The sequence below is a fragment of the Phoenix dactylifera genome, chromosome 5 (genome assembly GCF_051530095.1).
Source record: "Phoenix dactylifera cultivar Ajwa chromosome 5, Ajwa_hap1_PhDact_Kaust_v1.1, whole genome shotgun sequence".
Lineage (NCBI taxonomy): Eukaryota > Viridiplantae > Streptophyta > Magnoliopsida > Arecales > Arecaceae > Phoenix > Phoenix dactylifera.
Genome location: NC_143194.1, coordinates 23,591,433 through 23,614,896, shown reverse-complemented (window position 1 = coordinate 23,614,896; position 23,464 = coordinate 23,591,433). Strand labels below are relative to the sequence as shown.

At 39.9% G+C, this 23,464-nt stretch overlaps 2 protein-coding genes across 25 annotated transcripts; one reads left to right on the top strand and one right to left on the bottom strand.

The window, feature by feature from the left end:
* Positions 1-249: 249 nt before the first annotated feature.
* LOC103718295 (uncharacterized) lies at positions 250-10,188 on the top strand. Of its 24 annotated transcripts, none has more exons than XR_015987173.2 (8): positions 258-415; positions 471-676; positions 4,543-4,779; positions 4,957-5,043; positions 6,767-6,867; positions 8,697-8,736; positions 8,821-9,131; positions 9,635-10,188. XR_015987173.2 is itself a non-coding variant. In XM_088721907.2 (7 exons), the coding sequence occupies exons 3-7, from the start codon at positions 4,493-4,495 to the stop codon at positions 8,942-8,944; spliced, it is 504 nt and encodes a 167-aa protein (XP_088578033.2). In that variant the 5' UTR covers positions 253-415; positions 3,519-3,563; positions 3,632-4,492; the 3' UTR covers positions 8,945-10,188. The 24 variants fall into 24 exon arrangements, 6 of the variants coding, with proteins under 6 accessions (XP_088578033.2, XP_038984514.3, XP_088578032.2 ...); XR_015987171.2 differs by having other exon boundaries at positions 4,893-5,043; XM_088721907.2 differs by lacking the exon at positions 471-676 and adding an exon at positions 3,519-3,563 and having other exon boundaries at positions 253-415; positions 3,632-4,644; positions 8,821-10,188.
* A 1,183-nt stretch (positions 10,189-11,371) lies between these two features.
* Positions 11,372-13,634, bottom strand: LOC103718308 (protein DETOXIFICATION 49-like). Its single transcript, XM_039129657.3, has 2 exons — positions 13,459-13,634; positions 11,372-13,244 (listed from the first exon to the last, which is right to left on the bottom strand). Exons 1-2 carry the CDS (start codon positions 13,585-13,587, stop codon positions 11,763-11,765), a joined length of 1,611 nt encoding a protein of 536 aa, XP_038985585.1. The 5' UTR covers positions 13,588-13,634; the 3' UTR covers positions 11,372-11,762.
* Between the last annotated feature and the right edge of the window lie 9,830 nt (positions 13,635-23,464).

Here is a 23,464-nt window from a genome sequence, read left to right as displayed (position 1 = left end):
CTGAAAATTTTTCAATCTTGACTTTTAAAGCCGCTTTACATGATGTATAAAACAATGAGGCACTGGCTACCTGCCGATAAAATCTTTTGGTGATTTTATCTTGCCTTTTTCACCATTAGGTAGTTAATTAGCAGTAATAGTAAGGAATATTTGTTTTTGTGTTAGCTCACATTTGTCTTTGATCCTTATTACTGCAGGGGGGAAATAATTAAAGAAACAAAAAGAACAGGTCTTGGTCAAACCAGGTAAAATGGAGATGGGCTTGCTCTGGGTTCCAAGAAATGTAATCCCAATCCCTTCCAGAGCCGCGCCAGCGTCCCTTTGTGCGAGGGCGGGGGAGGGGAGCCATGAGGGCAACGGCGATCGACCTCCCGGAAGCGCTCCGCTCTCCATCTCCTCCTTCCTCCCATTTCAGGTCTCTCTCTCTCTCTCTCTCTCTCTATTTTACTGATTGTGTATAAAATTAACAGCCCTGGGCGCCATTACCACGTCGCCGTCGATCGGCTCCAGTTCAAGATGGTGGCTCTCTTGAGATTCTTGTTCTGGGTTATGGTATTGACCAACTTGAGTGAAAGGGGTGGGGCGGTGGCGTCCGTCGCTGCCAGTGTGATATGCTGCAGAGCTGGACGCCGTCTGCGCGGTCTCCAACCTTACCTTTATCTAGCTTTCGTCCCTGGTGGGTGGCCTTGATCACTCTCTCTTTCTATATGCTCAATTGTGGAGTTGTTTTAACGATAAAAATCAGATTTTGGGGGCTGTTTTATAGGTTGAGGACAGGCTTGTTAACTCTTTGTGCGGGGGTGACTCAAACACTTGCTAGCCTTTCCAAAGTTTGGTTCCTTTTTATGTCCTTCACTTTCAGGAAAATGAAAGTGCAACATTAATCAACTTAAAATTAGGAGTCTTTTTTTTCTTCTTTTGGTAAACCGGCTTCTCACTACATACGACGATGAGAGAGCCCATAACTATCGCAAAGTAAAACACGATCTAATGCCTGCGGCATATGATCGGAGGGACCCCAAAATACAAAATCAGAATGGTGGGCTACATAGAAGGCAACCTAGTTCGCAGCCATGTTCGTCTTCCGAAACACATGCGAAACCTGAAGTAATTCTAACTCCTCCCCCATGCTCCGGAAGTCTCGGAGTAATGGGTGCAAGTTCAACCTGGCCTGTCGGTAGTGAATCCAGTCCACCACTGTAGTCGAGTCACCCTCTAGAAGAATCCGTCGGGCACCCAAGTGTACTCTAGCATATATAAGACCCTCCCATGCCGCGTGCAACTCCGCCACATGGATGGATCTATCAAATATGCGCCGGCCTCCGGCCACAATCAGTATGGAGTCATGGTCTCTGATCACAAAGCCCACGTCATATCTGCTACCGCCCTCCGCTACGCTACCATCGAAATTCACCTTGAGAGAACTAGGGGATGGGGGCTCTCAGGATACCGGTGGTATCATCGCATACCTATGCGGGAAGAAGAGGAGCCCCAGGTATTCCTGTCATCTCCAGATGAAGAGTCAGCTGCAGTGCTCACCAGCTCGACTGCATGTGCAAAAGCTCTAGTAACCACCGATCTCGGATAAAAACCTCTGCCCTCAAATATCCTCGCATTTCTGTCCAACCAGATGTGATATGCCACATAAGCCTATACTACTCCCCTGTCTGCCGTGTCGAATCTCCGAACTGAGTCCCTCAACTGACTTAAAAAGACCTCAGTAGAGATGAAAGACTGCCGGCGGGTCGCTACGAGGCCCCCACACCTGATGCGCCCGCGGGCATGTAAACAGAACGTGACCGGTGGTCTCCTCCTCCCCCGAGCATCCCTCGCAGTCAGCTGGTATCGGGACGAGTCTTTTTATCCTTGATTTATGTCATTGTTTTTGTTGTTTCTGGTGAGATTGCCGGTCACCGTGTTTATGAAAGCTGTGGCTGGTAGATAATTTTGTAAGTAGCCGAGAGTACAAAGTTTTTGAGCGCCTTCCGAGAGAAATAAACAATGTTTAAGATTGGTGGATATACAAAGAAAGGTGGCAAAACAAGTTTGTAGTGCTAAATCTGACGCTTAGCATGATTTTGTATGATTTGTTGGGCAGCTGGGCACGATATGGATGACCGAGCTTGGGTGCATGTTATTTTCAGAACAAATATAGATTCAAGTGGTTCAGACTGGATACTATCACTAATATTAGTCATTGAGTGAGAATTACTGAGAATAATTAATGTCAAAAAACCATAGCGTATGCAGAGTTGTGTTTGGACAATTTTGTTCAAATTAGCTGGATTAGTGAGCTTTGTAAAAGATGCAAAAGAGGGAAGCACTAGGACCTAATTAATACCAATATTTCAGTTGGCCTTTTTTTTTTTTTCCGATTGTTCATAACCAAATTTCCAAACCCTATTCTCACTATTCTTGTTACGAAAGCTAAGGACAAGGGATCAAATTTTTGTTTTGTGGTGCCCCAAGTTTAGTAATGTGTTGTTCTTTCTGAGGATGAAAAGGGCTTTTCAACCAATGGCTGGCTGGATTTGAGCAGGCTAATTGCAACTAGGTTAGCTTAGAAATTGGTGGATAGGTTGCTTGAACATGGTTTGTAGAACAGAGCTTGCATTATATTCGCCAGCATCAGTTTGGCCTTATCTTCGAACATCACAGATAGAGTGGACAGAGATGATCTTTTCATTCTTTGTCTCCTTGTTTTCATAGATTGATTACCTTGGGAAGTTGACAAATAATTTAGAACTTGCAGGTGTGTGTTACTAATGTTATCCTATCACTCTATGGTAATATAAGTCAGTTTTTTCCCAGTCAATTCCTTCATGCATATAGAAAAGGGCACACGTAATTAATTTGTGTAAATGTCCTACATATTTGTGGCTGGGAAGGAAGTGCAAGTTGAGAGATGCTTTTTCTTTTTCTTCCTTTGTGGGTGCACGTGTGTACATTGATGTGTTGAAGACTTGATGCAAGAAAGAACCTGGTAACCACTCAAACTAGGGCAATAAAAGCTTTAGGTTTGCTTATCACAGAATCAGTTGATGCAATCAAGCTAATCTCTTGCTTTAGAGTCGCTCAACTCATTAACCTGCTGATATGTTGATGAGAATTTCATAATGCTGATTTTAAATATACAGAGCATCCTCCTTTTATTTCTCATGTAAATTATAAAATGCTTTTCTGCGGGCTCCCGAAGGATTTATTTAGCAAATTATTACATGATTGACCTTCAGGCTTCCCAAAAGATTCAGATTTTTTAATATTAACTAATATGGAGGAGCATAAAGTTCAAAAAGACTATAAAACACCCTTAGAATTTAGCAGGCAAGTGAGAAGCCAAAGTATATGCAACTATAGGAGGCATATCTATCTGTTGGACTAGGAAGGTTGGGTATATAAGGATGCAATTCTCGTATCTCTTTCTTGAACTGACGATAAATACCAAAAATATTTTAAGTAGATGGGAAAAGGATTCTTGGTTTAGTCAAGTGTTTGACTCTGTTCTTTCTGGGAAACAGATGGCTGGTAAAGGTGAAGATTTATTCCAAAGCAAAAGAAAAAAGGTGAATATTTGTTTCCTTGCTAATGAAGTATAGTTTGACTCAACATCATGGATTGCCTGCTGATGCAGTGGATTTTCAGTCTACATCACGGATTTAAATACTGGCTAGTAGTGGTCCGTGCCGGAGGGTCCAATGTTTCCCAGTGATCCTGTACCTGGCAGGTACTCTGGGAGAGCTGAATAAGCCTCTGATCTGGTATTCCTTGTGAATTGTTATTTGGAGTATTGGCCTGCAGAACCAGCCTTCACTTGCAGAACCAGCCTGTGAACCAATGTATGGGCTGATATAGACTGATACAAACAAGTACAAACTGGTTTCAACGAATTAGCATTGTGCTTTTACTATTATTTTTTTTGCTCTTTACAACAAACAGCCAAATTAGGTGAGAAGGATAGAAAAGAGTTGCAGGAGAAGAAGAAAAGTTAGAAGAAAGAAGTTCATTTAGAAAATGTATGTGCATCATCTAGAAAGTGTATGTGCTTCTTCTAGAATCCAGAATGATTCTACAGACATAACAGTTCCAAAAAAGCCATATGATTTTTCAATTAATGATGTTAGACTTGCTATGATCTGGTACAAAAAGTTTTCTAGTTTTCAGACAAGTTTATTTAACTTTTCACAACTTCTTTCTAATGTTCTTTATTCTTGTCCCTTGAGTATTCTCTTTTTTAATTGTCAATATGCTCAGAACCTGTGCATGGCATACCAATCAATAAGATTGGCTGCTACCATCACCTCAGTGTACTAGCTAATAGCTATGGCTGTTGGATAACTGGCTAATGGCATTTAGACCATGGGCCTGCATTAATTTCTCAACCAATTAATCTCGTAGGTCACTAAGAATTACTGCTTCATTTCTCCATGAATCCCCTGTGAATTTGAGGGGTCTCTTATATTCACTTTACTACTTATATGTATTAAACTTTTCTATGAATTGGAAGGGTGGGATTTTACTTACATTAACTATTAACTTCTCCAGGCTTGAGCTTAAACAGGACATGATATTATTAGCTGCATTTCCTGGCTATTGGATGTTGGAGTGTATCATTTTTGGTGTCATCAAATATTCAGCAATCACAAGGTTAGTGTAAATGACTAATCTCAACAATGTAGTCATTGTAACGCCTGAACCAGAAGAACATGGTGCCATTTTTGGACTTGTAACAATCACCCAAAGGATATAGACCTGCTGATGTCAAAGTACTTCTCCTATAAGGTAACCTGCATATCGAGTTGTCATCTTAACAAGTAACCTCCAAATATTCTCTTGTATTTATCTCTCCTCCTACAATAATATCATTTGAGTCTAATTTTTTATGTTTTGGTCAGTTAATCTTCAAATCATTATCTGAAGATCATTGAAACCTGGATTTATTTCCTTGTTCCATTCCAGAACCGTAACTATCAATCCTTATCCTGACTATTCAGGGCTGGCTTTATGTGTTTCTTTGTCCCAAGATTTCCTTTACAACTGGAAGAGGTAGAAATTACTTGGTTTCCATACTTTGTTGAATCAAATTCAAATTTTGGTAACCAGCTTTAATTAAATAATATTGTATGCCTTCTATAATTTTGTTATTGATGGCCTTATCCTTCAGCTTGAAGCTGGAATTTTGGTTTTTATATATGTTGAATCAAAGTCAAACTCTGGTAACCTGCTTTAATTAAATAATATTGTATATCTTCTATAATTTTGTTATCCTGCTTTAATTAAATAATATTGTTACTGATAGCCTTATCTTTCAGCTTGAAGCTGGAATTTTGCAAGTAAACTACCTTCGTTCATCATATGTTATATACATCTGAATTTGCTCTAAATTTTCCTATTCTTTACTATTTCTATGTTTAACTATTCTTTTAGCATATTGTTTACAATTTTTCCATTTTTGTTCAGTGCAATGACCTAGCTGAATCAGAATAGGCACTGGTACTAGAGAAGTTCCATCAGTTAACTGCAGAATGGAGTCAAAGCAATGATGCTTGTTCAGGGGATGATCTTGAATGGTGGAAATGTAGTTGATAAGTCATGCACGATAGTTGTAACCAGGGTATGCCATACCAGCCCATACCGGCCGGTACGAACCGGTCCAGGCTGGGACCGGTACCGGATCAGCGTGGGATCTGGTACCTAGAGCTTTTCATTGGAAAACTGGCTGGTATGACTACCGTACTGGTACGGACCAGTACGGAATCGGTACGTACCTGTCCGATTCGCCACTGGTATGCCGACCGGTACCGGTACGGCCGACCTCGGTTGTAACACATGCTTGCCTGCCACTTGTTGCTTCAGGAGAGACACCTTTTTTACCTCATATTTTAATATACTATGAATTACCAACAAAGAAGATGCATCCAGATACCCTGTTCTAACCGTAGTTTGAAATTTCTCATGGTTTAATGTTAAATCAAATTCCAATTGATTAAGCCTATTCTGATGTAATTGTGGATACATATTTTGGCAAAAAATTAATTTTGTTTTGTGTTTTATTTTCATTTGCTTTGATAAATTATTAGTTGTAATTTTGTGACTTTATGTGGCAGTTCTAAGTAAGGGATACTATAAACAGAGTATTTTAGCAGTAGGTTCAAGGGAAGAATAGGTTGGAATATTAAGTGTATCTGAAGATTGCTAAGAAATCTCCAAGAAATATGGTATAAATAAGGTTGGCTGAAGCCAAGGTCAGGCACAACCTAGTGTTATTAGTTTGGACGAAGCACTAAGATCTGATTCATTCAATCTGGTGGTACATGAAATAATTGTTTTGTCACTATAGATGATTTGAATGGAGACACTCTCTACTTTTGTAAACCTGTATGCATTCGAATATTATTTCCTTTTTCATCACTCATCTCCAATAAAGAGTTGACAGAGATTTAGGACTTCAAGCTCATATATGTAGTTTTGGCTATCTAGAAAATTGTGATTGTTAGTATCAATGTAAGTATATATGAGGTGACCTGCTCATGTAGAATATATGTATGATGTATCTATACAATCTATATCTGGTCGACCTCTAGTGAGGTAACATGCTCATCTGGATGTCTATCTTCTAATCTTATGAACTAGCTTTATGCTAGCGAAAATAACATTTACTTTGATGTTTCTTTTCAAAATTTTATGACAACAGAACCTCGATTGTTGGTGCCTTCATAAAACCTCAGAGGTGATGTAGTAATCTTTTACTCTTTTTTTTTTTGGCTAGAGTGGGCGATTCATACCTGACGAGTACGAATGCACCCAATAAAATTAGAAAACAAAATATCTTGGTGTGCCCGAGGCAGCTCCCCATTTCTAGCCCACAAGGTACTATCCGCATGGCTGGCCAAGCGGCCACCCTTTACATGCCTTAAGTAATCTTTTACTTAAGTTACCATGCTTTTACATGCATTGCAACTACTTTTCTATTTTAGTTTTAACCCTTTCCAGAATTTGACATTGTGGTCTTAGTTGATTTAGAAAAGCTTGTCATATTGCAGTGATCCTAAAGAGTGCAGGGTGGTTTGTAGTTATTATCTAAACCTAAACTAAACCTTGGATTAGATGCAATAATTAGGTTTGACACTTATGAAAACTAAAATGTCTCTAATAATGCCCCTTATGTGCCATTAGAGAATATCAAGATCATATTTGAGGACCTTGAGAGATCAAGATAAGTGTTGTGACAAGAATCTAGATCTAGGATTAGCAAAGCAAATAGAGAATAGAAAGAGACAGCAATTAAGGTGGTTTGGTCTATGGTTATGTCCACAGGCAGAGGTGATCAGCGTATGCTTCATGATAGCGGACAAACACAAAGATGAGAAATGCTAGTCCAAATTCCTTAGTCTCACCAAGCAGGCCCAAATTCCCGCAGGTTTAACCCAAGCAGGCCCTTAGTAGGAGATCAAAACTAGGAAACTTGTTTTGCTTCTGGATATGTGAGCATGCCTTCACTTATGTTGATTTCATGTTACTTGCACTCTGCTGAGGAAACAAAAATATCTTCTACATGGAACTATCACAGTCTTTGGTGTCATATCTTCTACATGAAACTATATGTGGTCTTTGGGGTCGTACTCTTCATATGTCACTTCAAACTTTTTTGGACCTAGATATGGATCCAAGATGCTTGATCTGCGAGCACTTTCTTCAGCTTTTCAGGTTCAAATAGTGTTAGTGTAATAATTGTGGTCATTATTCACAAATATGAACTTCTTCCTTTTTTGTGTTGCACATCTGCTTTCTTGTAAAGCTGAAGAATCTTCCTCCTTTTATGGGTGTAAGGGCCACGTTGCGTAGCATATTCACAACTTCATGCTTTCAAACGAAGATAAAGGCATTGATGTTAACAAGAGGATTTCCAGCTATTAATAGATTTCTTAATTTTCAATTTCGAAATTGGACTTCTTAATATGCTATTTAGAGAATTATCCCTCCCTTGCCAATCGACTATCATGTTTAGAACTTACCTGTGTCATTTAAATGTGTGTGACAATAATAGGATGACGGGGTTTTCCTTTATCAACATATGTTGTCTTGACCAAAAGTTGGATCCTCATTTTTTTTGTGAGACCGCTGTCGTCAGCAATAATAGACCTATTTGAGAGGAGGATGCATTATATTCAACCTTATTACAAAATCTTGGGTTCTGAAATGGCTCTCTTTTGGATGGACTCCTTTGTGGTATAGACATAATACACCACCATCTTAGGATTGATGGAAAATTCCTTCGAACTTGCCTATTGCCTGTTGGTAACATCTGTAACTCCAACATCTGTTTAACTTTTCAAGGGAAAGTTTCCCATGATACATTGCTTGGTCAATTCCTTGGTGAAGTTGACTGTGTTCATTAAAAAGAGTTTAGCTTGATCAAGAACTGGATTCAGAATTTGAGCTTCTGCTTTTGAAAATGCCATTCGATAGACATCAAGAGATTGCCTCAACAATTTTATCTTAAAGTTTTTGCTGAATATAGTCATAGTGAAGAAATGGGTTTTACCAAAAAAAAAAAAAGAAATAGGTTCAAGCAGGATAGCCGGAGGTTCTGAGATGCACCTGTCCTCAATTAATATTTTCATTGTAATTACATAATTTCTCAATGTAATTTCTCCAAGTAAAAGGGGCTTCCTGTTGATGTTATAATTTGCTTTCAGGAAACATACTTCAGGCTTATGTCAACTTGTTCAGTAGCAGGTTCCCTTTTCCCATCCACTTTTACTTTTTAGATATGCCACCCAGGTTCATATTAATGATTGCATGACGATGTCCTGCATACAGGATCATGATCGGCATGGTTGTTGGAGGTGAAGTGGTGGCCCTGAAAGAACTTGAGGAGAGTAGTTGTGTTGTCATTGCAGAGATGCCCATAAATGAGTGTTTAACATTATATCTATACTGTTGATCATCTATTGGTACATGCAGCGGTTCATGATGCAGATCTCCAAAATCTTGTGAAGATATTATTGTCCTCTGCATCTAAAGAAGGATACATCGGTAGAGTACACTAGAACTGGACCTGTTGGCTGCAGCATGGAAAGCCCCCAAGTTTAAACATATTTAGACAATGATAGTTTGAATCATTACGACTGGTATTGTTGTTAGCTCTTGGGAAGATAAATTTTTTTTCTATCTGAATTTGAGTATATATTTCAACGCCAACAAAAATATGTGGTTTCTCCTAGATATCCTGACAATAATTTTGCTTACTCAAATGATATGTAATATAATGATTAAGAGTGATTGGATAATTTTCACCTGAATTTATCATATATTTTACAAGAATAATAATAGTTTCTATTTATGTCATTCCTAATTTAGATTATGCTTCCTGGTGGAGAAAAATATTGATATTCCTGTCAATCTCTTGCCAGAAGGCTGTGTTTTTAAGTTTTGAAAAAAAAACATAAACTTATCCAGATTTATGCTTCTTTTTCGGCTGCCTTACCTAATATTTCCTATGGAATCTATGCATGTCTGGAGAATCAAGGTTTAAATTTTGTGTGTCCGGTTGCTTTTGTATGGTTCCTGCTGCTCTTTGAGGTGCAGAGGGACCCTTAGCTTGTATCTCTAATCAATTTTTTTTCTGCTCTAGATGTGCTTCATATCCATCGAAACAGCAGAGGGCCAGAGAGGTTCACTGCACATTGAAGATGCCAATGTCAGGATTAGCTGGAAAGTGATTGTGCCCTGTAGTAAATGTGTTTCCATTAAAACATGGGCCCCTAGCTGAATGGCTGCTTCCTCACCACCATTTGCAATCCTGGGACCATACTGTTGTTGGTGGCCATTAGCAGGTTCATCCAAAGGTGATTCATGCAGAATTGTTGCTTGTCGTCTTCCTTCTGATTAGAAATCTCTTCTGGATTGGATGATATATAGGACGTTTGGGAGTTTGTAACCTAATCATTGGGGTGTTCTTAAATTATCTTTTTACCAGGTGGTTGGTTTGTATAGGCAAGTGGTGGGATCTTCTTCATTTTTTCATGAAGAATTGGCTAAATAAGGTGTTTTTTTTTTGTTTTTTTGTTCTTATGTCTGGTTTGTTTTTAACACAAATCATAGTGGATAAGGTGCTATGGATTCAAGAGGAACATTGATTGTTAAATATGTCTACTGTAAGATGATAAGAGATGATTGGAATTTGAATATGGAATGGACACTGATGAGTGGAATCTGAAAAGCATCATGCTGATATATATGAGGATCCTAAGTGCAAACAGATCCTAAATTCATCCTTCTTTGGCTGCATTTGCATCACCCAACACATAAATGACATTGTTTTCTTCTGATATTCTAGCCATTGTTGCTGTTGTTGTTTTCATTTATTTTTAGACCGATGAGTTGGGTGTAGCTGCTGTACCATGGCTGCTTGGATCTGACGAGACTTTGTGCGGCCGCGCAATGACCGGCCCCCGTACCCGGGTTTACGTGAGTGCGCACGGTTGAGGCCAGAGAAGGTCTGCACCTGTGCCTCGATGGTAGGAGACCGTACGGCTTATCCTACTCTTCGTCCCTCACCTTTTAACTTGTTTCCTTGCCTCATCATCAATAAGCTTTCCATTCAAACCATGGAAAGGTCTAGCTTACAGACTTTCTATTTACCATGGCATAGTTGGTGTAACGGCATGTCTTCCTTTACACAAGCTGACTGTGATGACCATAATCAAAACCGGCGACCATGATCACGCTTAAGTCCAATCATCTTCCTCTTTACATGAACAGCTTCGAAATTAGAACAAGACATTCTTGGCCATTAATGTGGAAAATGATCTGACGAAGTTGTGTCGCACCTTACAAAATTCTAACTTTTCCTTCATGTTTATATAACAAATCCACTAGTTAGAGAAAAAAAAGCTTTTGTTCATATTCCATGTAAGGCGTGCAACATCTTGCATTAGTACTGTGCTAAAAAGAAAAACTTGTTGATATTCCATGTCAAGCATGGAATTTTGCATGCATAATCCTCTCTTAATTGAAGGGGAAAATAGCAGCAGCAGTAGCAATTAAAGTAGATCCTGTAAATCTAATCATAATCATAATTATTTTTATTTTTTTTTCCAGTTATTTTGGGTCCGCTCTTTGGATCCTTATGCGTCGAGTGTTTTTAAATAGCACCATTTATGATGTTATTTCAAGTTTCTTCGTATCCTCTCTCACAATCTCCATCCATGTTAATGTAGCCTTTTCTCTTGCCTTCTTACGATCTTAGGAAAAAAAAGAAGAAAAGAAATAAGTGTTCTATCAAAAAATTGAAATGCATCAACATGGCAATTAGCTGAACTAAATAATTAATCAACTCGGAAGAAATTTGAATCAATAATATATAAGAAGACATACATACAGACATCCATATATCCCACTAAACAAGCATCCCACACCCCTTAAAAACCTCGAGGTTTTGTAACAAAGTTGAGTTAGCATCCACTTCTGTTTATCCTTTCCTGTTCCCTTAGCGAGACTGGAGATTAATTTGCCCAAATTGCTAAGCATCAAATCCAAATATCATAAGAACGTTGATTAATGTACAAAGAAGCCGGTTCCTACGAGTGCTCTTGTCATCATCATGAAGCCAGAGTCGGCCTGCTTCTAGACTGTTTACATCTAAAGTCCAATGGCTCGCTATCTATTTTCTCGCGAATTTACACCCATTGCACTCAGTCCAATATCTTCACAGTAACATCAAACTGTGAAAAAGGATGCTCTAAAATAACAATACCATCTTAGCAGCCTAAAACCACCTTCATAGGCATGCATGAAGCAAGGGACTCAGTCTCTTCGCCACCCCCCTTGGGAGAACAAACAGTAGAAGAAAACACGAACCCCTCCTCTTCATCCACTCTCACTCCCATCCCACCACCACCACAGCTCCTGTCCTTGGCCCTCCTCGCCTCCGCCCCCCAGTCCATCCTCACCACCACCCACACCACCGCCGCCGCGCACGCCGCCTGCGCCGCCACCATCCCCATCCACAGCCCCACCAGCCCCATGCCCATCCTCAGCCCGATCGCTACTGCCACCGGCATCCCCACCCCGTAGAACGCCCCCATGTTGATCCCCGCCCCGAGCCCAGGCCGCGCGCTCCCCCGCAGCGCCCCGCACCCCGCGGTCTGCGGGCAGTTCCCCAGCTCGCACAGCCCCACCACTGGCATCGCCGCCGCCGCAAGCCTTGCCACCGCTGCATCCCCGGTGAACGCCCACCCCCACTTTCCCCTCCCCACCACTGCAGCCCCCGCCGCCGCCGCCCCGGCTGCTGCTGCGCACCCCAACGCCACCTTCGCGGCCTGCTGTGCCCGCTCCGGCCGCCCTGCCCCTAGCTCGTGGCCTACCCTCGTTGACACTGCAAGGCCCAGCGCCGACGGAACCACGTATACGAGGGACGTCACCTGCATGAGGATCCCCATCGCTGCCACAGCGTCGGCTGCATTGTCTAATAGCCCTGAGAGGATGATCATGAGCTCGTACCACCACCACTCAAGGCACACCGTGACGCAGCTCGGCGCAGCGAGGCTGAGGAGCGGCTGCCACTGCTTGAAGCACTCAGACAATGACCACCCGGGCCACGACTTGCAGTGCGAGCTGGTGATGTGAAGGTAGGCCACCATGGTGCTCGCGAAGCTGAGGTCCGACACGATGGCCGCCATTGCGATCCCTCGTGTGCCGAGGCCGAGCAAGCACACAAACAAGTAGCTGATCGGCACGTGGAGGACTAATGCTAGGCATGCGGCGGAGGTGAGTGGCAGCAGGAGGTTCTGCGACCGGAGGTAGATCTTGAGAGGGTGGATGAAGGATTGGAGGAAGAGGGTAGGTGCGCAGGAGACGAGGTACGTGGAGGCAATGGCGGTGATGGCAGGGTCTTGGCCGCAGAGGAGGAGGATGCGTTCGGAGTGGAGCCAAAGGAAGGAGATGATGACGGAACTGGCGAGAAGGATGGTGGTGGTGCGCTGGAGGGCGTGGCCCACGAGGTGGAAGCGCTTGGCTCCGAAGGCTTGGGAAGCGATGGGCTCCATGCCGGAGGCAAGGCCCGAGAGAATGGAGTAGCCGGTGATGTTGGCAAAGGCGATGGCCAGGGAGCCGCCTGCGAGAGCCTCTGTCCCTAGCCGGCCCATGAAAAGCATGGAGATGGCAGACTTGCCATAGAGTAGGAGGCCGGTGAGGATCATGGGGAAGGCTATGCTCAAGAGGCGCTTCATCTCCACCCATACCTACAGCATAATTACCACCATGAAACTTCATTAGTTTCTTCATCATATGAGCGAAATTTAGCACGTAAGGAGAAACATGCCATGTCTTTGAACAACATATGTTGTTGTACTCAAGTTAGAGCTACATATATTGCCGCATTTACCAAAAAAAAAAAGAAAAAACAACATATGTTGCAGAGACAAACAGATGTGTCAACGAAGTGAGAAGGATGACCTCTTCTAAAGGGTTCTGATGGTTACGGGAGGAAGAACGTTGGTGGTTTTGTTCCGAGGCTTGTAGTTTGATGGTGTTGGTGGAGAGGGTCAACAGAGGAGAAGTTGGCGGCGAACCATCATCCTCCATGCTAGATATCTCTATCTCTTTCTCCTCACTTTCTTTTTTTTCTTTATATGTTAGTTTACCTGCTTGATACGTGAGATAGGCTTGCCTCTTCCCATGACTATATAGTGTCCGTGGGTGTTAGTTAATTTACCTGCTTGATACGTGATTTTGAGCCTCTCTTTGTTTAATTTCCATGGTGTTCATGAAGGACGACAGTTTTCTTACAGACTGGAGTCTCCCCACTACTCCTTGCCTCGTGTGAAAAGAACAGTGCTCTACCCAAATTGCCAAATGTGGGTAGGTTCAGATCCCTCTTTATTTGGCACATTTATTTTATTTTGTTTTCCGGCATTCTCCCAGTGGGGAACATTTTGACTTGTCTACTTTACCCCGTCAGACTCTTCATTCCCGACAGCACAAGCCACTCATTCATTCATTCATTCACTCTCTCTCTCTCTCTCTCTCTCTCGCTCGCTCTCGTTCCTTCATTCGTATTCTCTCTCTCTCTCTCTCTCATTCATCCATTCTCTCCCTCCCTCTCTCTCTCCCTCCCAGTGGCCAAGTGCCCACTGGAGGCCAGCAGGCGTGCAGGAAAGGAGAAGGTCCAAAAGATGAAAGCTGTCACTGGAGTTACCCACGGGCCACATACATGGGAAAGAGTACAGTACAGGCTCTTCTTATCCCAAGCAGAACCGAAGCGAGCCTAGCGGACTTTCGTGCCCTTGCCGTCCAGTCTTGTTCGCGGTCAACAAAAGACTATACGTAAAAGCAGTACCAGCGCAACTGCATTACCTTTTGGGAGTTCGATTTCTGTTACTAAATCGTTGCTCTATTTGTGATCTCTCCCAGAGTAAATATTATAGATAAAGAAAAATTGGACAACTATATTTTCGACTTTTGCATGTTCAAGTACGGGAAATGGTTAAAGCATTTCGTTTCATACAAGTCCAGCTTGCTTCGTGGGATCAGAAACATGAAACTGTTGTCTGTTTTCTCATTTAAGCATTTAGAATCCTTGTTTCTGAATCAAACTTTAAATCTATGTGGTTGCAGTACCTTTCTTTCTTTCTTTTGTCAGGTTATGATGAGGGCTTTTGGATTTGACTGGCATCTCTGTCATCCTTGTTCCCTTAAAATTACGATCTTTATTTACTGCGGCGCCTGGTAGTTACCATAAGCTTAGGCCCACAAGAAGCGACTCTTCATTTTGAAAGGGATTTGGCTTTTCTTTCTCCCTTCTTTCTTGGATCTTTAACCCTTCCATGTTAATCCTTGATGACTGTTTAGTCTGCAACTAATTCTAAGTTGGTGTCCAAATAGCTTTTTTCTCCAAAAATCTTCCAAATAGATTTATTCTCAAAAAATCTTAGTCGCGCCCTATATAGATCTTGGACGCTACAATTCGACATGTATTGCCAACGGCTAATAGATTAACTGGTTAATTGATATCAAACTTTTCATTGCTAAAGGAAAAGACAATTCCACACATAGCGGAAACAATGGTATCAATTGGATCTAACAATGCAATTTAGCTTGCAAGTTCATGCAGATAGTTCGTACATGCAGACCTAGTTGTGCCCATGAACCACATGGTGGGGCATCCAATAACCGTCACGAATTGTAACCATCTCGACTTATATGTGGATGCAAATTATCAGAAAACGATACAATTCAAAGGAGTTATTGGATTTCATCCATAACCTTATTACATGGTTTGTAAAACTTTTATACATGCAATTAGCCTGAACTTACGAACTAAACCATATCTATAAACTTTGAGATTTGGTTTAGTACCATTAAGTAGTGGACTTCCATGCATTAAGTACGTACTCTCTAGCTGCTCAACCTAGTTGAAACTTGAATGGTGAAAATTATTTCTGAATGACCTATCTATCATGAAGAGATCAAGTTGAGGGGTATTTTAATACTAATTTTTTATGAAAAAAATAAAAAAAATATAGGGAACAGCACCCTGCTTTTTTCTTATCAAATATGTTTTTCTTTTTTTTTTTATTGTAATAAAAAATAACAGTGACAGCCAAACAGGTTTTTGCTATCAAAATTTAGGAAAAAAATGACAGTGATGCCAAACATAGTCTAAATCTTTTTAAAATTTTTTTTTTGCAAATTTCTTTTTTAAAGAATGTAACCCGCCCGCAATAGAAATTAATGGTGAACGACTAATAATTAGCTTGCAGTGCATGCAACTTCACCTGATCAACCACATAAAAAGAGGTCTAACAGGAAGGCAGATGGCAATGTTCCATGCACAGAAAAATATCAACCCCTACAGGTTGCAAATTATCAATCAAAGAATAAAATTATTGGGAACACAATCCACCGCTTCTGCAGTCCCAGACGATGCAGGGTCGAATAGTAGGAGAGAGAGAGAGAGCAATATGGGAGTTAACAATCCATACCGCTCGCCATGCAGGTGAAGAAGAAACATTTACTTCATGGCAGGTGTCTGCTTCAATTCATCCGGTGGATCAGTTAATAATTGTGGGCCATGCATCTTGTGCTCCTTGACTGCAACAACAAATAATGACAAGATAGCCACAGACCATACACTGAAAGGCCTAGATCAGCTTTGGATCGATCGATGAACATCTGATACATCCGTCATTTAGAAGCCGGCATGCATGACTCTAATGGGGCACTATTTTGCTGCAGGAGGAGCAGGTCCAGACCAATCATTCTCCCATCATTTTCACCTGTCGCTACCTCCTTAGGCCATTCTCCATGCAAAGATTCCCATCCCATGGGATGCTCTAATATTTACTCCCAAGCCAACATAGATTTATCTTGTAACAACTCAGGATCTCATCCAAAATAGCTAGCCGGAAGTTATTATTTGAGTTTCTTGATCCTGTATAAATATCCAAGATCTACCCAATGAATAACCGATGTAGGATTAAACACAAGCCCGCACGGATCTTCAAGCTCTGACGTTCTCGTCAGGCTAAAGGTCCAAATTTATTCAAATCTAATCACAAACACCACGATCGGCCCGTGGTCAGCTCCAATGAATCCGTGCTGCAATGTCCCCTAATCCACATAGATTATAGGCTGGGTCCGCTCTGATACTATTTGTAACAACTCATGGTCTCACCCAAAATGGCTAGCCGGAAGTTATTATTTGGCTTTCTTAATCCTGCGTAAGTATCCAAGATCTATCCAATGAATAATCGATGTGAGACTAAACACATGCCCGCACGGGTCCTCACACATCTTCTACAAATTTTATCACCTGTTGCACTAGATGGATAGCCATGAGATTTCTACTAAATAAAGCGTCATAAGTGCTAGATGTTTCATGCACCGTACTTGGTGTAACTCTCTAGCTCTATCCAACGTAAAAAGAAACCAATTTTTGCGGTTCTGACTCTGACCTAACTGGGCCTCAACTTATAAAATATGCCATAAACACAAGTTGGAGGAAATTTTTACGGTTTGTATTCGAAAGGATCCAATGCCCCTGGTGGGCATCACATATGTTATCATGGCATCCCAATGAATAATTGCTTCCTTCTCTCTCTCTCTTTCTCTCTCTCTCTCTCCCTCTCTCTCTCTCTCTCTTATATTTTGTGGTAGAGCATAGCAGTTTCTCCTATTTTAGGCTATAGGGGGAAATTAGGTTTTGTAGGTGGGTGTTATGGTTGCAATTGGTAACAAGTATTGCAATAAATTGGATATCAAATTTGTCGCAAAAACGTTGTAGGTTGAACTTTGAATAACAATGAATAACCCTAGAGGGTCGACAGAGGAGATGAAGGTTTTAAGTTTGCATTAATGGACTCGAGAAATTTTCTACATGCACCTAATAAACACTAGAAGATCGATAATCTATAAAAGATTCAAAAAAATTCTAAAAATAAAAAAAAAAACAGAAAAAAGAAAATACCAGAAGAGTAAATAAGACTTCGACTGCATTTTAATTTGGAGGCCTTTTGTTTTCAAAAAGTTCTCTTTCTTCCTTGTAACTTCTTTCTTTATAGATCAATTTCATATAAGGACTCTTTTATATATATATATATATATATATATATATATTTGCCAATTAATACCTTCATTATTTCAAAAAATTCTGAATAGGTCCCCGGTTAACTTTTTGTTAGGCATGATTGAGTATATTACAGTGTTCTCTCCCATATCACTCCTCACTTCATCCTTTAAGCTTTCTAATTATAGGTTTCTCTATGGTACAATTGTCATTACTAGTTGAAACCTTGATTGTGAGAGAAAATGCAATACATATAATATTCTAGTCAATAAAAAGTTAACTTGGTATTTCTATCAAAGAACTTATGGAGTCATTAATTACAATATCAATCAAAACACCATCATCATTACCTAGTTATATTCCTAATAATCCAAGATCCTGAAAGGGAGAATTGGAATAGATCTAAACTTTGACATACAATTTTAAGGCTTGAACATGTGCCATTACACTTGTTAGCCCAAGCCTTTACTAATTGAGGGTATGGTTTTTTATCTACAGCAGCGTTGTGTGATCTTCTATAAACCAGATAAGGTTGTTTGTGAAGTTTATCCTGTTTCGTCTTATTACCTTTGCTTCCGTATACTTTTGCCGACACCGGTACCTCCTATCATTGGCACTTTAACTAGATAGTTTGAATCAACTTTAGTAGGAGCGATAATGAGACTAGAAACTTTTGCTTTGATTCAAGCATTCGTTAGATCTTGTTCATTCATCAACCAATCATCTTTTTTTGTTCAATAATCATTGATAATGGCATTTCCACAGCTTGTTACACATGGTTATTAAGCTGTGAAGACCCTGATCATTATATTTTATACAAAAATTTAAAGATTTACAAACCTATCATCCTAGCTTCAGAAAATGCCAAATCTCTCATGGACCTATATCTAAGCCCTCTATCTATGGTAGTTTGGCCGAAGTCGAGAGCAACATTCTATCCCTGAAAGCATACAAAAAAGATGGAGTTGGCAAATCATCGGATAGTTTTCCATAAGGTTTCTTTTTTTCATAGGGTGATACCAATACGTATATCAGCCGGAATGCTTGGGTTCGAATCCCAAACATCGACATCGGTTGGTTTGCACCAAACAATAACCTCTTAATTATGCTATTAATCTACATGCATATAAATGAATTTTGCAATGGTCCTTGTAAAATTCATTATTTCAAAATATATTTTTGCATGTAATTTCTTCCTTTTGTAGATTGCATATAGGGTCTCAAAAATGTGAGACACTATATGCAATAATTAGAACACAAAAGGAAGCAGTTACATGGGAAAAAAAAAAACATTTTCAAATAATGATTTTACAGGGACCTACATATAGCTATCAACAAGTTCTAAAGACTATTATGCACTTAAGAAATCCTAGATATTACAATATTGGGAGAGTAATCTGCTTTACCCTAACCCTAAATCATGCCAGTAGAAAGCAAACTTCAAAGCCTCTGTTTATGCAAGGAATCATGCTGATTCACAAGGCATTCTTCCCTAATAGAAGGAATTGATCCTGGTTTGAGTTGGATGCCTATTTGACCTTTCCTAAGGCATCATCTAACTGTCCATGCATCGATCACTTGGCCTCTACTTCTAACCACAACCAACTGTGCTCCCTCTAGTGTGCATGATATGTGCTACCTTATTAGACCAGCTTTGGTTACGCTTGTCTTGATTATATTACAACCCCTTGGCATGGAAATTAGGAATTGAATCATCCTCGGCCAACCCTATAGGCCTGGTTTGGGGCAGCTTTGATAAGTTCTTGTGCTAAGTTTGGCCATTGAAGAAATTTATATTTATATAAGGCCTTGACTTGATATTCGTTATGAGGAGGTTGTCCCGGACTAGGCCTAGGCCCAAATCTGGTAGTTTGATCTTGAACTGGGCCCTTCTCTATTGTGGATGCCCACCTTGACATGATACCAATCTTCGTGTGTGATTGTAGAATCAATAAGCTAAAAGGCTGATCAATATGATTTGGAGTCGTTATTGGATATGTTGCAGGTTCTTATGAATAATCCGACTGCGAAAGAATCTGCCTAATGTTCTGTTTCTCTCTTGCAAAACAACTATGGTAATACACTACTGCAACACCAATCCTAAAGGTAGTCTCTCACATTTGGACCATTCTATAGGTTTAATCCTACGGAAGATCTTCCAGCTCAATTTTTGGATATTTTGTTTTTTGATTTTTAAAGATGTATTTATTCTGGCTGTTTTGTTTGTGAGGACCCGTGCGGGCGTGTGTTTACTCTCACATCGATTATTCGCTCGGTAGATCTTGAATACGCATACAGGATCAAGGAACCAAATAATACCTTCCGGCTAGCCATTTTGGGTAAGGTCATAGGTTGTTACAAATGGTATCAGAGCGGACTCGATCCATAACCTATATACACTAGGAAACACTGCAGTACAATCCATTGGGCCTGACCACGGGCCGATCGTAGTGTTTGTGATTAGATTTAAATAGATTTGAATTCTTAGCCTGATAAGGACGTTAGGGCTTGAATGGGTGGAGTATGTGAGAACTCGTGCAGGCGTGTATTTAGTCCCATATCGGTTATTCGCTGGGTAGATATTGGGTATTTATATAGGATCAAAGAACCCAAATAATACCTTTTGGCTAGCTATTTTGGGTAAAGTCCTCGGTTATTACATGATCAAAAAAAAAAAAAAAAGAAGGGGAGGCCTCTGTGTTGCAAGATAAAGCCTTTTTTGACCTTGCAACTAAGACACCTCTGGCTGACATCCATAACATGTAGGGCTTGATTGGTTTTCGGGAAGCATTTTTTCTCATAGGAATATGATTTCTGAGAAGCAGATTTTTGGAAAGAGGATGCCTGAAAAAGTACTTTTGGCATGTTTGGTTGACTATGGGAAAGTGCTAGATTTCCAGAGTGCTTATATTTAGTTGGCCATTCACTTTCTTGGAAAAGTTATATGTAATTTCTATTATACCCTTAATAAAAATTAGGTCTTTAATGCTTTGGATCAAATAAGGATAGCTAAATAGCCTTTTTGGAAAAAAAATAAAAATGTTTCGATTTCCGGCTCATGGAAAAGTATTTTTTCTATGTTTCTCATGAGAAAGAATTTTTCATGAAACATGGAAATCATATTCCCCATAGGAATACAACTTTTTCGTCTTTCTCCTTTGAAAACCTCAACCAAGCAGGAGGTATCTCTTTACTTTCCCGTTGACCACACTTTCTCCCTTTCTTTTCCCGCGAACCAAACGAGCTTGCAAATTGTATTGATGTATCCTGCATTAAAGCAAATAAAACAATGGCAATGACAAAAATGGAACCAAAGTTGATGTTCTTTATGCGTGTATTTGTTTTCAACTATTAAAATGCCATTCTTCTCTGCCGAGAAAATTAAGAAACAAACTCATCTATCATTGATAGAAGCACATCAACCTTCATCTTTGCGGTTATCTGCTCATATAAACCTACCATACATTCATCTTATCTCTGTTGCTAAAAGATGTAGATCTATCATCTAAAACTAGCAGCTATTCCACAGATTGCAGTGATTGAATTAGCTGGACCTTTAGCTCGAACAAAAGTTGGTAAAGATCCAAATGCAAACATCACACCCATCTTCACTAAAAAATTTAGATCCACCATCTCTCATGAATGAAGAATAATCTTCTGCAAAGATACTGTGACCTTGAAGCTTGTTCTGCTTTGATCTCATGCATCATCGCAAATTCCAAATGTACAATTGATATAATGATGGTGTAATTCAATCTATATTTCTCTCGTGCACTTCTTTCTCATATCTTTTTACATCACATCGTTTCGCATTATATTACGCTATATTACATTACATCGTATCATATGATATTTTATTATATTATGCTGTATTGTATTGTATTATTTGTTATTAATTTTCTTGGTTTATATCATGTCCATCTCATTGTAGTTGCTACGTTAGTCTCTTGACAAAGAGAGGGAGGCATGCGCAACTTTGGACCACTCTATGATAATTGACACAAGATTATATGAATTGAAACCTTGTCTTAACTCGGAATGGATATCTGGAAGAAGATGAGCGATCGCTTAGACTTGATGTATCATCAATCATGGACCTACCAAGTACCATTTAATTGCGAGTAGGAATCTAAAAATAGGCTATACACCAAATGATGAAGTGGTGGCTTATTAAGCTTCCTGTTTCTTAGCTAAAATGTTATCCGGAGTGGTTATAACTTGATCAAATGTTGGAGACACAGGCACAAAATTTGGACAACTCGAGATTTAGAGCTATAAAACTAGAGTGTTTAACTTTTAACCTCGAACTGGAACTATTGAGACCATAGTTTGGAAGCTTTCTTTGCACGAGGTTTGCAAGGTAAGACTTTGATACCTGAATCTTATTTCTCAACTACGATCTTATCAACTCTTTTGATATGAAGGTATTAACAATGAGCAAAAAAATATATTTTGAGTCATTATTGGATGTGCTGCAAGTTATTATGAATAAGCCAAGTGTGAGATGGCTTGCCTAACTTCTATCTTAAATTATCATATGGCATTAGAATGAGTGGAGAATAATGTTATGGAAATGTTCAAACCTTCTAGGCCATAAGCTTTTGGGAGGCCGGATTAATTGGTGCTCTTTAACAACTTCCATAGCTCCATTGCACCTTCATTAACCAACCACCAAACCAAACCCAAGGAAAGAGTTTATTGGCTTTTTGAATATTACAAATGTACTTCCAAATCATCTCCTGAATTTGCTTCACACCCTACATGATGGAATGGTTGATCAATATTTGCACCTATCGACTGAACAAGCTCCTCCTTGCTGATAATTGGAAACTTTTTTTTTTTTTTTGGAGGGTAGATAATTGGGCAAGTATATGAGAACAGGAACCGAGGCAATCCATGAACTGATTAACATAACCCATTATGTGGATACCATTCGGAATCTGGTATGTTAGGTGCAACAAGAATAGCATGTTGATGTAACCATCATTCTATTTTTTTCAATCAAGAAAAATTAATTTGCATGTATTTATTTACCATGGTTTATTTCTGCAAGCCACTTGTTTACTTGATGTTGGATGGAAAATGTGATGCTTCCAAAGGTATAGAATGTCTTCGAGCACTTAAAATTTTTCTTCTCAACCTAAACTACTGTGGCATTCTGTCACCGCCACCTCATCAAGGACAGAAACATATGGTCATACTAATTAAATTTGATGGACTATGTCAACCCCCCTCCCCCTTTTTTTTTGTACAATGATGACTCATACCAATCTAGTATGAATACAACCAAAAAGGTCAAAAAAAGAAAAAAAATGTCGAAGAGGAGGAAGAGCAGCTCCATGGTTCTTCCAGAAGATCCTACCCAAATGCTGTACAACAAAAGAAGCAATACAGTCCACAGTCTAGTTCGCCTTCCGAAACCGTTCCATTTCATTGTCTATATTTCACCCATAGGCAAAAACCAAGATCAAAAATCAGTGTTAGAGCATGCCAGACTTCACCAAAAATACTTAAGCTGATCAAGCAGATGCTGGAAAAACCTGCTTGCATTTGGGAGAACACGCACAGAGAGACACAAACACAACAAACCACACGGCAAAAAATAATATAATAACAGTGTTTTTCGTTCTCCCCACTTACATTGGTTGGACCTTTTCTTTGGCATTTTATTTTCTCTTGAAAACAGGGAAGATGATTGGGCTATTAAATTAGAATATGACCTTAGCAATCTTCAAACTGATCAACACAGCCCATTATTGGGCACCATTAGCTTATCTTTCAACATCACCGGAAGCATGTTGATGTCTCCCACCATTCATTCTGGTTTCTCCATGAAGAAAAATTAGTTTGCTTGGATTTGTTTATCAGGCCTAATTAATTTAATGCCTTATTTTT